Source organism: Lactuca sativa, chromosome 6 (assembly GCF_002870075.4).
Source record: "Lactuca sativa cultivar Salinas chromosome 6, Lsat_Salinas_v11, whole genome shotgun sequence".
Classification (NCBI taxonomy): domain Eukaryota; kingdom Viridiplantae; phylum Streptophyta; class Magnoliopsida; order Asterales; family Asteraceae; genus Lactuca; species Lactuca sativa.
This window is the reverse complement of record NC_056628.2, coordinates 75,766,950-75,782,602: the sequence shown is the minus strand read 5'-3', so window position 1 is coordinate 75,782,602 and position 15,653 is coordinate 75,766,950. Positions and strand designations below refer to the sequence as shown.

At 37.2% G+C, this 15,653-nt stretch overlaps 1 protein-coding gene across 1 annotated transcript; it reads left to right on the top strand.

Annotated features, from left to right (window-relative positions):
- The first annotated feature begins 1,776 nt into the window (after window positions 1-1,776).
- LOC111890176 (uncharacterized) lies at window positions 1,777-2,665 on the top strand. Its single transcript, XM_023886333.3, has one exon. The coding sequence runs from the start codon at window positions 2,043-2,045 to the stop codon at window positions 2,550-2,552; it is 510 nt and encodes a 169-aa protein (XP_023742101.2). The 5' UTR covers window positions 1,777-2,042; the 3' UTR covers window positions 2,553-2,665.
- Window positions 2,666-15,653: the final 12,988 nt, after the last annotated feature.

Sequence of the window (15,653 nt, the reverse complement as noted above, 5' to 3'; positions counted from 1 at the left end):
AATCATATTGGTTAATTAATATTAGTCAAGAATTAATAAGAATTAAGTTTGTGACTAAAAGAGATTAATTAAACTTAAGGAACTGGAATTGTAATTATAAGATAATTGCAATTGGGCTATGGATTGACTTATATTATAAGGTTGGACGAATCGTATGGGGAAACCCATTAGAAATCGTCCAAGGCTTGCTAAGGAAGGAGTCCATAGGTTACTTAGGGCTTAAGCATCCAAATTAGGGTTTCCTTGTTAGATAACCCTAATAGCCTCTCTATATAAAGAACCCTTAAGGCTCAAAAACGTGATGAACTTGTTGTCTAGGGTTTCCACACGTTTTGGGCAGCCTCCTTCTCTTCTCCTCTTCATCCTCTTGCTCGTGGTGTTTGTGAACCATTAGAGGAGTGACATTTGTGACTCTAAGCTTTCTAAAGTCAATACAAGGAGGATTTGTGATTGTTATTGCTACATAACAATCAAGGTATGATCTAAACCCTAATTAAATGTTATATTGATTATCATATGCTAGATCTAGGGTTTATAGTCTTGGATGAATTGCATGTACAATAGAGAAACCTAGATCCAAGTATTAGGGTTTGTATGAGCACATAGGATGTTCTTATGGCCAACACCCATCACAAACATGCAATAAAAATAAATAGTAGGGACCATCCGAGTTAAAAAAAATAAGTTAGGAACCAAAACATAAATTTCCCCAAACCACAGGGACTATTCATGTAATTTACTCTTACTTTTCGTTTTGTTCATATTTGGATAGCTACTTTTTTTGTACACATCTAGGTAACGACTTTGTTGAAAATGTTTACATCTAGGTTGTAACCTGCTACAACAGGTCATAATTGTCATATGTGAACACTTCCAACAAGTTTGTTACCTAGATGTGTACAAAAAAAGATAGTTACCCAAATGTGAACATACCAAAAAGTTAATTAGCTTAATAAGTCATTTTCCCTTTGTTTTATATATATATATATATATATATATATATATATATATATATATATATATATATATATATATTGATTTTTGGGAATCAAAACTATAGGTAAAAAAATACGGTTTCTGGGAGAAACCTACGGTATACATGTACACAATACACAATATGTGTATTGTTGACTTGTACACCGTATGTTGCGTATGAAGTCTACGGTTTCATATTTTTTCGTTTTTTTTTTTTGAGAAAAAAAATTATATATATAAAAACTACACCTAATCAATAATAGGGTAAAATTTTAGCCAAAAACGACACATAACTTGTTGTTCTTAGAAGCCTCCATTTAGAGAAAGTAGTAGATGTCTCCAAGAAAAAAGTAGGTCAAGGTAATCTAAAAAATAAACATATAAATATTTTGGGTCGATGGGCCCGGAAAGAATAGATGAGTTACGAAAAGAATAGCCTATTGTTCGAAACATTAGTCAAACTTTTAAAATGACCGTTGACCATAGTCAAATGCAGTTTGACCTTAGATGATCATAATCGTCTACGGTTTCGTAGACTATTTTGGTATAAGTGGGTATTTTTTTGACTAAAAATGGATAAATCATTAAAGTTTTAGTTAGTTTAGTAATTTTTTCAAATACAAAATATATGTTTCTTTCATTTTTATTATGTTTTTCTTTTTATTTAAACTTTTTCTCTTCCTTTTTTCGTTATTATAACTCGGTAAATAAATATAAGTCATTCCAAAATATAATTTTCATTTTTTCATTTTTGTTTGAACTTTTTTTTATATATTAAAACTCGGTAAATAAATATAAGTCTTTCCATTTACAAGTTAACAATCTCATTTTATTTAAACGTTCCCCAAGATTCGTGTCCGTGGTCGGTGTTATGTGGCGTTCTGTTGTTGGTTAACAACAATTTCGTAAAGAATATGAAAGACTCAAAGGCTCGAAAGCCCTACAACTCCTTCTTGATAAATGGAATCCCTTTAACCAAAATAAAGGTCTCTACTTTCCCAATGCCAAGCAAAACCACATAATATATTCAAATTTTTTGTAGACAAATATGATTGTTTTATAATGCTATGTTTACCTATAAATACACAATCTCATTTACTCCTCAATCTCTCAATAAACATTCCCACCTGATACATAAACACACACTGTCTTTCATTTTCAAAGCAAAAATCCTCCCAAACATGGCTAGGTACTACAACAACGATAATAAGGTATCCTACTATGAGTACATCCGACAACTTTCTATCCCAATCCACTTTTTCTTCTTCCTTTGTGTTGTTTTCCTCTTCTTATGCTTCACTTGGTACCTCAACTATGAGCCCAAGGTTGAGAGCTTCCTGTACAACTTGAAGATCTTCCTCATGCTCACTCCTGTCGTGCTTTTGCTTCTTGTTCACTGGCTATCTAGTGGTGAAAGGCCATGGTTCCCGTCCATGGTGCCGTTGCCTGAGAAAGATTCATTTCATCGAGCCGGAGGGTCTCCATGGGGTGTAGCCATTGTGCTTGTTTTCCTTATTTATATGGTTTCTCACCAGTCTTCTTTTCATGAACGTTGGTTTCCGATTAGCAGAAGATGAGTCATGAATGTTCGTATGTGCACATATTTTAATTCATTTAAGAGGTTACGATAATGTTTTGATTTATGCGTATGAATATAGAAGAATGGAACATGATCATGTATGATGATAAAGATGTGATATATCAGTGCTAGAGAAAATAATATAAATAAAAAATATTTTTTTTAACAAATTTTCGACGGATTAGGTTTTAAATATTTAACTGATAGAGATATAGATTAAATTAATAAAATCATGCTCGTGATTTGGTAAAATGTTTCACCACAATTTTTTATTTTTCCACTTGGAGAGTCCTTGTACTCTTTTGTTGCCACTTGTTAAATCAATACTACTTTGCCTTACTACACTTTTTATATACTTTTTAGAAAATTGTAAAATCAGTCCCATGGTTTTAGATTTTTCTTGGATTTTGTCCAAAAGCTTTTCAACTTGTAGATTTGGTCCCCTAACTAGGACATTTGTTGTGGTTCCGGTTACTCATCAACTTGAAAGGCTATTTTTCTCTTTTAATATATATTTTTTTCTTTTTGGTTTTAAGTTTTTTTAAATAAAAAATATGAGATCCACACCCACACTCACACCTACACCCAAAACATCTCTCATTGGTATAAACTTCAAGAAATAATACAAAAAAAATCATAACCTATTGATTCCTTGATTCCACTTAACCTTTTACTTGAATTTTGGAAACAATAACCCGACATGATTTTCAGGCTTTTGATTTCTACAAACCATACTACCAATATGAACACAAACACACATACACACACGACCAACACACACACAAAGATAAATATATTGTTAAATGATATTTGTTAACACTATATAATCCTATAGTCATACCTTAAAAAATTTGGCACTAACTGATTAGGTATTTACTAATTTGGTTATTAAATATGTACTATCTAACACATGTATTGATTTGGGGGATTATTGTTTCATAAATAATAAAAACTAGAGAGTATAGCTAGTTATATAATCATATGATATGATTAAAAGGTTGTATAATTTATTTTAGACTTATAGAAGAGCAAAATATATATATATATATATATATATATATATATATATATATATATATATATATATATATATATATATATATATATATATATATAATGGAATGGATTTGTGATAGATAGAAATAGGGCAATTGTTTTCCTTCGTAGAAAAGGGTCTTTTTGTTTCGCCCCCCACCTTTTTTAGTCTCTTTCGCAGAAAAGTGTCTTTCTGCAAGAAAGTCACTATATTACCATAAAATTTTGATTTTGATATTGATTTTTTTTAATCATGTCATTATATTTATAATTTTGTTGCAATATCAATCAAATGAGTGCTTCTCTATATTATCCGGATAAGCAGTTTTCCTAACTTGCAATAAAGTCACTAAGTTTAACAAAAATTTGATTTTATCACTGAAATTCAAATTGGAAGACAGTCACTATATTACCATAAAATTTTGATTTTGACATCGAGTTTTTTTATTCTCTGTTATGTCATTACATTTACAATTTGTTGTAATGTCAACCAACTGATCGATTGATGAGATGTTATTGTGGTTTAGTAGATTGATTTAGAAGCTTTATTTGTAAAAAAAAGTAAATGAAGGTCTATCTAATGGTTCAAACTCACTTACAAGTCAACAAAAAGGGCATAATCACCCTTTCGGGAGATGCTATTGTGGTTTAGAACCTAGTTTTACATATTTTTTAGTCGATCTAGTGGTTCAAACTCGCTTAAAAGTCAGCGAAAAGGGCATACTCACCCTTTTAGGTAACATGTAACATCCATTTCTGGATGCGTAATTTAATTAGGTTTTTTTGATCAATTGGTTAAAATCTGAAAACTAGATTTATTCACAAGTGGATGCAGGGCACCTATTAAGGACACGACGGTCCCGACCCATGGTTAGAAAGTCTTTTTAGGGTTTTGGAGGTTATTTAAGCACCATTACCCCTAAGGTTAGTTCATTCTCAGCCTCCATTACTCCTTATAGAGATCCCATAAAAACCTATCCTCCTCTAATTTGATTTGAACCTCTCTTTACCTTTGGACCTTATTTTTCCATGTCTTATGCCTAAATTGTGAGGATTAAGGTTTCTTTGAGGTGCTTGGAAGCGAGTAGCAATTTTAAATCCATAAAGTTTGTGCATCTTGGAACACCCTGTTTTGGGACATTCCTTAATTTAAGGCTCGTTGACCGCAATCTGATCATGTAAAGACTTTGGGCTTTAAAGAAGTAAAGTTTGGACCTTATTGAGGGTTAGTAATATTGGTTATTAGATCTAATCCCTTGATTCATGTGATGGAACCAAAGGATAAAATGGGAAAAGTTATATGTTAGGCTTCTTGAGTGGGTTATGGTTTTTAGTTCGACATGTCTTAAGCCAAAAGTAACTAGATAGAAGTATAGGGCTCGTCAATATTTTTTTTTTTGCATATAAAGAACGTTGAAAATAGAGTTGAAATGAAGAAGTTATGGTTGTTCGAAGTTGAATTGTATGTTGAAGGTTTTGACCTACATAGAGCATAGGGGAGCTACACACAACACAAATGTTAAAATCAGATCGCATTTTTAATGAGTTGAACATGGCATAACTTAGGTTATGCAGGGTGTACAAGCTACTGACCAAAACCCTAATCCTAAGGTTTTAAGCTCTATTTATGGGTGCTAACTTGTTGGAACCCTTCCCATTACCATCCTCTATCACTACTTGTCATTCTTTTGAAACCCTATCCACTAATTGTGAGTTTTGGATGCATTAATGGGAATTTTGTGTGCATTCTTGAAGAAGGTCATCGAAGAAGCAAGTGTGAGCTCCAAGCTTTGTAGATCCAAGCTTTATACTTTATCACTTATCTCTAGAATGTATAAAGCTTACATCTAGATACTCCTTCTGTTAGATCTAAGTAGCTCATGGGTTTTTATTCTTTTATCCCTTAACCTTGGTCTTTAGGAGTATGGGGTACTCTAGTATATTTGAATGCCTCTTTCTAATGTTTTGAGGTTATAGAATCATAAAAAATGAGAGCATGGACACTCTTATCCAGCCATACATGAGTTCATGAGAAAAAGGTGCCATCTTCGACTTACAATTTGGTTGTGCGTTCATCTTGGCCATTCAAATGGATGAAGTCAGTGACATTATCCATTAAGACATTGATCTAAATCAGATCTAGGAGATGGAGAGTTTGTCTTGCTATATTAAGAGCTTAAGAAACTTTTTAGGATCAGGGGATGTATGCAGGGCGTAGCCTCTCTACGCAAGGTGTAGCTCTATGTAGGGCATAGTTTAGTTACGTAGGGTATAAGTTAAATTTTTTGATCATTGACTTTTTGTCCAGTTTGAGTTTTGGTAAACCATGTTGAGACTTATTAATAGAAAAATGCTCATTTGCCTAAAGGAGGTTTAACTATGAGCCAAGACCTTTCATGAGTTACTAATTTCATTAATTGTTAATTAGCGTTTTATTATAGAGAAGTTCAGTAAGGGAGGCTTCATATCGCTAGCGTTAGTGGTGGTTTATCTTGTCTTCAGAGTGCATGTGAGTCTTTTCACTATGCTCGTGGGTCGAAGGCACCAATGCCAGCCCACTAGATTGTACTAGTTGCCTTTGTGACTCTTGTATATGTAGGTTGGGCTGAGCCTATTTGTATGCAAGGTTGGACCTATTAGTATGTATGTTGGCCTGGGCCTATTTGTATGTTGGGCTGGGCTGATTATTATGTTGGGTTAGACCCATTATTATGTATGTAGGAATGGGCCCATTATTATGTTAGGATGGACCATTAGTATGTATGCTGGGTTGGGCCCATTATTATGTTAGGTTGGGCCCATTTATGTATGTTGGGTTGGGCCCATTTAGTTATATGTCCGTCTAGGCCTATTTATGTGGTGTGTGGTATTTTGTGAAACTCACTAAGCCTTGTGCTTACGGTTTTTTATTTAACATTTTTTATGTATTTCCAGATTCATAGGGAAGGGTCTGACTTGACTGCACCGCATCCTCTATTGGCTTTTTCTGCATTAGTTACTTTTGGAGATATCTAATGTTTGAAAATACATTTTTACTCTATTTGGTTTTGGAATAATTGGTTGTATGATTCGATGTTTAAAAATGAAAAATTTTACTGGCATTTTGGGATGTTTCAAGTTGTTATCATAGCCTTGGTTTGAAGGATTCAAACACGCTCTCGGATGTGTCAGAACTCACACTGAGGAATTGGTAGTCTTTTTGAAAGAAAATATTTTTTTTCTAAAATGTATTTTATAAAGAAAAGGATACGATGCGTGTAATCATCCGAGCTCAAGTAAGCAATTCCCCGAATACCCATACATGATGTTATGTTGTATGCTACCTTCAGGAGTTGCATGATAGAATAGCATGATTTGTGATGACCTGTAGTCTAGGGGGAATTGGATGCTAAATCAGATTTAAAGTTTATGTTGATAGAATTGATTGTTAAGTGTATGTTTAAAAATTATATACGATTAGGATCATATAGCCCTAGAATGATTGATTTAGCCTTATTTCCTATTCCTCGTCTGGTTGTGGTCTTAGGGTAGAATCATTTTTTTGACAATCTATTTGATATCGTATTATATATAATTTGCATGCATAAGGAAACCGGTAGTGTAAGTGGAAGTTACTAGCATCGTAGCAGCGAGTGAGTTGAGGATGTCCTTTGATTGTTTTATGGCTTCTAAGTGTTTCTGCTCGAATGCTGCTTGATTTGTGTTTTATGGGACTCTTATTGATGTGAGATAACTATTAAACAAATATTGTAAGTTACATGCTGAAATGATAAATAATGTTAGAATGATTGATTTAACCCTATTGCGCAGCTCTCGTTTACCATTGTAGGATTGGTTCTTTTAGTCAAAAGACTATTTAAGTTTTGCTACATGTAATTGTATTCATGAAGTAGTTAGCTGATACTACTTGGAGTTCATCAGTAGCTGATGGCAAGGTGGGGTGGGGATCCTAGGAGAGCCTAGGAAGTGCTTTAGTGTGAGTGGTTAGCTGTTTAGAGGTTATTGGGAGTATCATTATGAGAAGGTGACTTGGAGGATTCGAGATGCTTCTTGAGCTAAGTATGGATAGGTGTGGAATGTGGTATTGGGCCTATACTAATAAAAGCACAAGATTTGTACTCGAATCAAGGAAAGTCATGGAGATTCTAAGAAGCCTATAGAATGAGGATTCTTTAGGTATGTTCTGATAATTGTATTGTTACTGTTGGGCTGAAGATTAGTTTGAAGATTGCGTCATTTGGGCTCGACTGTTTGTTTATTTAGTTTGTATTCCGGTTTGGGCCTGTCCAACCGAGAGCCCATTATGTTTATTATATAAGTATATGCTTGCATGCATATTAGGTTAATGATTTTTAACGATTGATCAAGAGCATAACGATAGTATTTACAGATTTCCTTAATCGTTCTTGTAACCTACCAATCATCTACAGTTGATGTTCTTAATCGAGCTCTTCTGAGGATTTTGTTTTAATCATTCGACACGATTGATTCACTCTTGCCTTATTCTTATTTTCGTGTTCTTGCTGTTTTTATAATTAATTACCTGTTTAAGATCTAATCGATCTTCATAGATTAAAGTTTTAATCTCATCAATTGGTATCAGAGCAGGAGGTTGTGTAATCGATACACATCTTTTCTGTGAAAATGTTTAAATTAGGGTTTTTCCGCAATTACTGATATTTATCGAGCCGTCATCTCATTATTGACGTATCTTGATATTTATTGTTTTGCCCTAATCTGAGTTATTACTAGTCTGATCTTTTAACAGGTTTTTTTTTATCATAATGGACGAATCGCAATCAAATCCTATCAATATTTCCAACAGCATCGGTTCGACGACAAAGATTCCAATCCTATACACCCATGACTATGAAGTCTGGGCGCATCACTTCGAAGACTACGTGATAGGATCTGAGGATAATGGATATCTCATATGGGAAGCTATCATTAATGGACCTTTTTCTCATTCTGCAACGTCCAGGATTATCAAAACTCAAAAGGAGTACAATGATCTGCTGAAGGATGTTAAAGATATTGCACAAGATGAAAAGGATAAATTCCAGTGCAATATCAAGGCATTAAGCTTGATTAGATTTGCCCTTCAATCCGACACCTTCAGGTTGGTCAGCTCATGCACGACGGCAAAGGAAGTTTGGGATAGACTTCGCGAACTGTACTCTACAGACGAGGATCTTGAACATTCTATCCAAACCTTACTCTTATCGGAGTTTGGAGAATTCAGGCAAGGAGCCGAAGAAATAGTGACCCAGACGTTCGATCGCTTCAATCATCTTCTCAGCAGGATGATCAAGCATGACATTGAAAGGAAGCTTATCGAGTAGAAGGTTACATTCTTAAATGGTCTAAGGTCTGAATGGAGAGCAGTGGTGTCTACAGTCAAAGCCCATGAGCAGTTTAAATCATATTCTCTGGAGAAACTGGTGGGTATTCTCAAGTCCCAGGAGAAGATTGTACTACAGGAGAAAAACGTTGTTTCAAGCCTTAGTTCGTTGGCCCTCCTGTCAAAAAGTAAAGCTGCGGTGGAGGATGAAGACCTTAACTTAGAGGAGTATGACCTCACGTCTGAGGATTATGCTATGATGGTGTCTAACCCCAAGAGGTTCATAAAGAAGAGATTCCCCAGCAATAAAAACCGAAACTGGCAGGGGAGTTATAGTTCAGAAAAAGTTAACAATGAACCGAAGGTTGAAGAGCCCAAGAAGGAACCGAAGGCTGATGGTGATTCTGGAGTAAGCTGTTACTACTGTGGTGGGAAAAACCACTATGCTAAAGATTGTGTCCTTAAGAAGATGGCTGAAAAGGACGATGAAAAGGATGAGGAAGCTGTGCTGCAGAAAAGGCTCGATGAGATGAGAAAGAAGAGGTCTACCGCTAACCCTTCTATGAATGCTCTTATTGTGCAGGGTTCGGTTGCTGATGACGAGTTCGGTAGAGTGGAAGTTTGGTCTACTGACTCAGAAGACGATGAAGTGAGGAAGCCTACTCATGGAAAGGGTTATGTGGCAAAGGAGGAGAGCAATGGAGGAAGATGCTTCATGGTGTCTGATGTATCTCAGATGAGGGGATACAACACCGATAGTGGAAGCAATGAACCGAAGGTGCAGGAGGACATGTGCTTTACGGCCAAGCCACTCAGCCAGCAGTTCAATGAGCTTGATGAACTGATAAAGAAGGTACAATCGTTTTTTGTTTCATTTAAAGTACCACAATCCTCATATGAGAAAGAACTAAAAAATGTTAATACAAGAATTTCTCATCTAGATAGTAGCTTAACTCAAACTCGAGTCACCAATTCTAACCTAACTGATCAATTAAGCAGGGTGTCGTCGAAGAGTGAGGAGCGGCGCATGTGGATCGAGTTGAAGGAGTCTGAATTAGTTAAAATTAAAGACGAAAACATTTATTTACAAAGAGAAAATTTAAAGTTGTTAAAACAGCGGAATGTTTTTTGTTTAATTGCAAAACGTCTTTATTCTAATATTACTCAACTTCACTTAGACTGTGAAATAGGCCAAAAGATCCATCGCATGATTTTGCCCTTCCTGGAGTTTAAGGAGGATGAAATTGATGCCGAAGCTTATAACTGTGAGAGTGTGATATCATTTGATGATGTCAATCCGACCTACATGTATGGACTGGACAAAATTGAATCTTTCATTAAATCCAAGGACCACAAGGATATGCTTAAAAACCTTTTGGATGAAAATGATAGACTTAAACTGAGAACCGAAACCATACAAAATTTTGACTCTTTGAACGCCAACGTAAGCTCAGAAAACAAAATTGATGTTGAAAATGCATCTGAGCTTAACGAGGACGACAACATGAGTGAAATTTCTGTAGAGGACACGGTTGACTGCTCAGAATTTGTAAAAAGCGAACCTGAAAACCACAAGAATCTAATTTCTGAAAATTCAGTGGAGTTCGCTCGATTGTCCCAACAAAAGTCCCCGATCTTAGTAGAGAAAGCAGTTGTGTATCAAAAGGTCAGGACCACTCCGAATCAAGTATACAAGGTCACTGGAGTAACCGAACATCAGACAGCTGAACTCACAGCTATTGTAAACGAAGACAATGCTGATGGCTGCGATGAGTACTTCTGGTCAGCACCAATAGATAATGCAAACGAAACGGTGGGCTTATCAGAAAGAACCTCTTGGATGAGTAAAGGTAGATACATACCTGAACCCTTAAATAAGCCAGATAATTTCGATGAGCCAAGCACCAGCGGTACAAAAGACATTCCTCAGGAGAATGAAAGTTCGGCAACAGAAGACGTTCCCTCTACTTCCTCAGTGCTAAATGAAACTCCTACAATTCAAAATGAACCAACCAAGGAGAAACCGAAAACGAAAGCTAATGTTCATCATCAACCAAAGCAGATAAGGAATAAGAAACGAGAAAGGAACCAAAGATACAGGAAAAATCTCTCTGAAAGGAGACAATTCTGGCAATCCCAGAATGCATACTTCTCACATCAAGACAGGAATCTGAAGTATGAAAACAATCCTGTCGGAAAACCTGAGAGTCACAATAACCGAAAGCCAAGGTTCGGTTCACAAGAAAATACCAACCGAAAGCAAAGGTTCGGTTCTAAGAATGACTTCAACCGAAAGCAAAGGTTCGATTCAGAGAACGATTCCAACCGAAAGCAAAGGTTCGGTTCTGAAGTAAAAAGAGATCAAAACTCTAAGGTCAGTCCCTCCAATGATCAAAAGCAAAAGGGTCACTTATAGTCTCCTGCCAAGAAGTCCTCTCAATCTAAACCCACTCCTTCTAGTTCATCTAATTCTTCTACTTCCACCAATTCATCTCCATTTTGCTCTAAAGCTCATTCTAATCATTCTCAAAAATCTCATTCGTCGTCTGAACAAAAGGGCAAACAAAAGGTTAATGAATCCACACCAGAGTCTAAACTGAATGCACTCAATCCTAATAAAATAAAAGTTTTTACCATTAAAAAGAAAGATGAAACAACACTTATAAAACGAACATATCTTGTTGATATCTCTCTTACTGTTCCTGTTCCCATGAAAGGCTCACGTGGACCCAAGAAGCTTTGGGTTCCTAAATCTGCTTAATTTTTGCAGGTTATAAGTGACGAGCAGTACGACGAAGAATGGTACATCGATAGTGGCTGCTCACGTCACATGACAGGGAGGAAAGAGGAGCTCAGGGAATACAGGTCTCTTGCAAATGGTGGCAATGTCAAGTTTGGAAATAATTCTTTCGGCACCATAAAGGGATACGGGATGATAACGAATGGTGACTTTACTATAAGGAAGGTGGCTTATGTGGAAGGACTCCAACACAACCTCATCAGTGTATCTCAGCTTGTTGGAGGTACAGGTCTCCAAATCTCATTCGATGACGAAGGTTCTGAAATTATTGAGAAAAAGACAAAGAATGTAATTCTCAAGTCGGAGAGAAAGGGTGAAATGTTTCCTCTAAACCTTAAACCCATCAAAGGAAACCCAGCTATATGCCTGTTATCAAAAGCTCAATCTGACGAAAGCTGGTTGTGGCACCGAAGGCTCTCTCATCTCAACTTTAAAGATATCAACAGACTTGTCACTGGAGATCATGTTAGGGGTCTTCCATTGCTCAAGTTCGACAGAGATCATTTGTGTGCTGCATGCAAAATGGGGAAGCAGAGTCGTCAAAGTCACCCATCTGTAATTAACATAAAAGTTGTTGAACCACTCGAATTACTTCATATCGATCTGTGTGGTCCTTCATCTATCGAAAGCATCGGTGGTAGCAAGTATATTCTTGTTATTGTTGATGACTTTTCACGATTTACATGGGTGTTCTTTCTAAAGCTCAAATCTGAAGCGACTCATCAGCTGAAAGTGTTCATCAAGCAGATTGAAGTACAGCTCAAGAAGGTTGTTCGCAACATCAGAAGCGACAATGGTCTTGAATTCAAGAACAGGGAGTTGGAAGAATTTCTTGCAGAAAAGGGAATAAGTCACAACTTCTCAGCTCCCTACACACCACAACAGAACGGAATTGTCGAAAGACGAAACCGATCTTTGTGTGAAGCTGCCCGAACTATGCTAAGTTTCGCTTCCTTACCTCTTTATTTTTGGGCTGACGCTATTTCTGCTGCTTGTTTTACACAGAACAGGTCTTATCTCAACAAACGATTCACGCTCACACCATACGAGATTCTCAATAACAGAAAGCCTAATGTGAAATTTTTCCACGTGTTCGGCTCACGGTGTTTCATCTTTAATTCTAAAGAACACCGCAATAAGTTCGACGTCAAAGACGACGAGGGAATCTTTCTGGGATACTCTCTCACATCCAAGGCATACAGAGTCCTAAACAAGCGTTCAAGAAAAATTGAAGAGACATATTACGTGACCTTTGATGATGGCTATGTCAAAAAGCTACAAGCCAAAGAAGACACCGCTGGGGAAATCTTTCCTCAAACTGGGCAAGTCACAGTCTCGATCGCTAATTTATACGATAAATTTTTGGAGCTCTTTGACGAACCAGAGAAAGCTTCTCTCTCAGAAGCAGGTGCAACAGACAACAAGGTCGACCACATGAAGCAAATTGTCGAAGAAGCTGCCAGGAGAATGAATGAAGGAGGATCGACTACTGATGACCCTCCATCCAACAATGCTTCAGTCGAGGGGGAGCCAAGCTCAAAAGTCGAGGGGGAGCCAAGCTCAAATGTTGAGGGGGAGCCAAGATCTACAACTCCAACCGAAAGTGCTTCTCCAATCGAAAGTGCTTCTCCAACCGAAGGTGCATCAACTCCTGCAAGTCCAGCATCACAACAAACCTCTGAACCTCAAGTTTCTCAAAGTTCATCAATCGAGGGGGAGCATGATGATATGACGCTTGACTACGATAGCCAATCTGAGCCAGAAGAAATGATCAATGCTGAACTAGACCCAACCTTTGATCTAAATTACCCTCCTCTTACCAAATGGACCAGAGATCATCCTATCTCTCAAGTGGTTGGTGATGTATCTGAAAAGGTTCTGACCCGATCACAACTGAAGGCAAAACAGACATCCTTATTTTCAAAAGTTGAGTTTTGTATGTTTAACTCATTCGTATCAAAAGTTGAACCGAAGACAGTTAACACTACCCTCGATCACTCTGATTGGGTTCAAGCAATGCAAGACGAACTGAACGAATTTGAAAGGAACAAAGTCTGGCGCCTCATTCCAACTCCTCCAGATGCTTCAGTTGTTGGTCTCAAATGGGTCTTTAGGAACAAAATGGACAAGGAAGGGAATGTTATAAGGAACAAAGCTCGTCTGGTAGTAAAGGGATATTGTCAGGAGGAAGGGATTGATTATGAAGAGACCTTCGCTCCTGTAGCTAGGCTGGAATCTGTAAGAATATTTCTTGCTTATGCTGCCCACAAAAACTTTGAAGTTTTCCAAATGGACGTCAAGTGTGCATTTCTCAATGGAGAACTCGAAGAAACTGTGTATGTGGAGCAACCTCCTGGGTTCGTGAATGAAAAATATCCAAATCATTGCTACATTTTGGATAAAGCTGTGTATGGCCTTAAACAAGCTCCGAGAGCCTGGTATGAAACGCTAACAAAATTTTTAAAGATATCTAAATTCAAACAAGGTTCGGTTGACCCAACCTTCTTTCTCAAAAAGGAAGGTAACCACCTTATGATTGTTCAAATTTATGTCGATGACATCATCTTTGGCTCTACGAATCCCAGCTTAACAGCTGAATTCAGAAAGTTGATGGAGACTAAATTTGAAATGAGCTCAATGGGTCCTATTAACTTTTTCCTTGGTTTAAATATTAGACAGGGACCCGAAGGCATCTTTATCAATCAGGAAGCTTACACGAAGACTCTCCTAGCCAAGTTTGGTATGATGGGAGACTCAAAAGTCAAAGTCCCAATGGCATTCGGCACCAAGCTAACTCCATCCCTTGACAAACCGGCTGTCGATATCACGCTCTATCGTCAAATGATAGGCTCACTAATGTATCTTACTGCTAGCAGGCCTGACATCATGTTTTCTGTGTGTTATTGTGCTTGATTTCAGGCGAACCCACGCGAACCTCACATGCTTGCAGTGAAGAACATCTTACGCTATCTCAAGCGAACCACCTCCTTAGGTCTATGGTATCCTTCCAACTCAGGCTTCTTCGTTCAAGCCTATTCTGATGCTGACCTTGGAGGATGTGGACTCGACAAAAAAAGCACAACTGGTGGCTGTCAATTCCTTGACGGAAAGTTGGTCAGCTGGCAATCCAAGAAACAAACGTGTGTGTCGTTGTCTACTGCCAAAGCGGAATACATTGCCGCTGCATCCTGCACATCCCAAGTGATTTGGATCCAGAGTCAACTTCGAGACTATGGACTCAATATGAAGAAGATCCCACTATATTGTGACTCTGAAAGTGCAATTAGGATCTGTCATAACCCAGTGCAACACTCTAAAACCAAACACATAGCACTGAGGTATCACTTCATCAAAGATCACGTGGAAGATGGAAACGTCGAAGTTCACTTTGTAAGGACCACTGATCAACTGGCTGACGTCTTTACCAAAGCTCTTCCTGAAGCATCATTCAACAGAATACTGCAAGGGCTAGGTATGATGGAATCAGAGTCAGTACCTCACACTATCTCTCAACCTCAAACGTAAGAAGCAAATCTAACCGAACGTTCAGGTTCGGTTAAACCATCTGATTCGCTCATCACTACAAAGGTAGTTTTACTTTGTTGTATATTTCTTGTACAAAATTTGTTTTTCTTAATATTGAAAGTATTTTCCAATTGCATGTCTAAATCCCTTGGTTTCTCAAAATTTTCCAAAACCAAAACCTACCGAAGGTTCGGGTTCGGTTTTTCAAAATTTTGTTGAACCGAAACCAAACGAACGCTCGGGTTCGGTTTTTCAAAATTTTGTGGAACCGAAACCAACCGAACGCTCGGGTTCGGTTTTTCAAAATTTTCTGGAACCGAAACCAACCGAACGCTCGGGTTCGGTTTTTCAAATTTTTCCTAATCGAAACTAACCGAACGTTCGGGTTCGGTTTTTCA

Excerpts from the sequence above, each read along its gene's own strand:
- LOC111890176 (XM_023886333.3), top strand. The coding sequence starts at position 2,043 with ATGTTTACCTATAAATACACAATCTCATTTACTCCTCAATCTCTCAAT.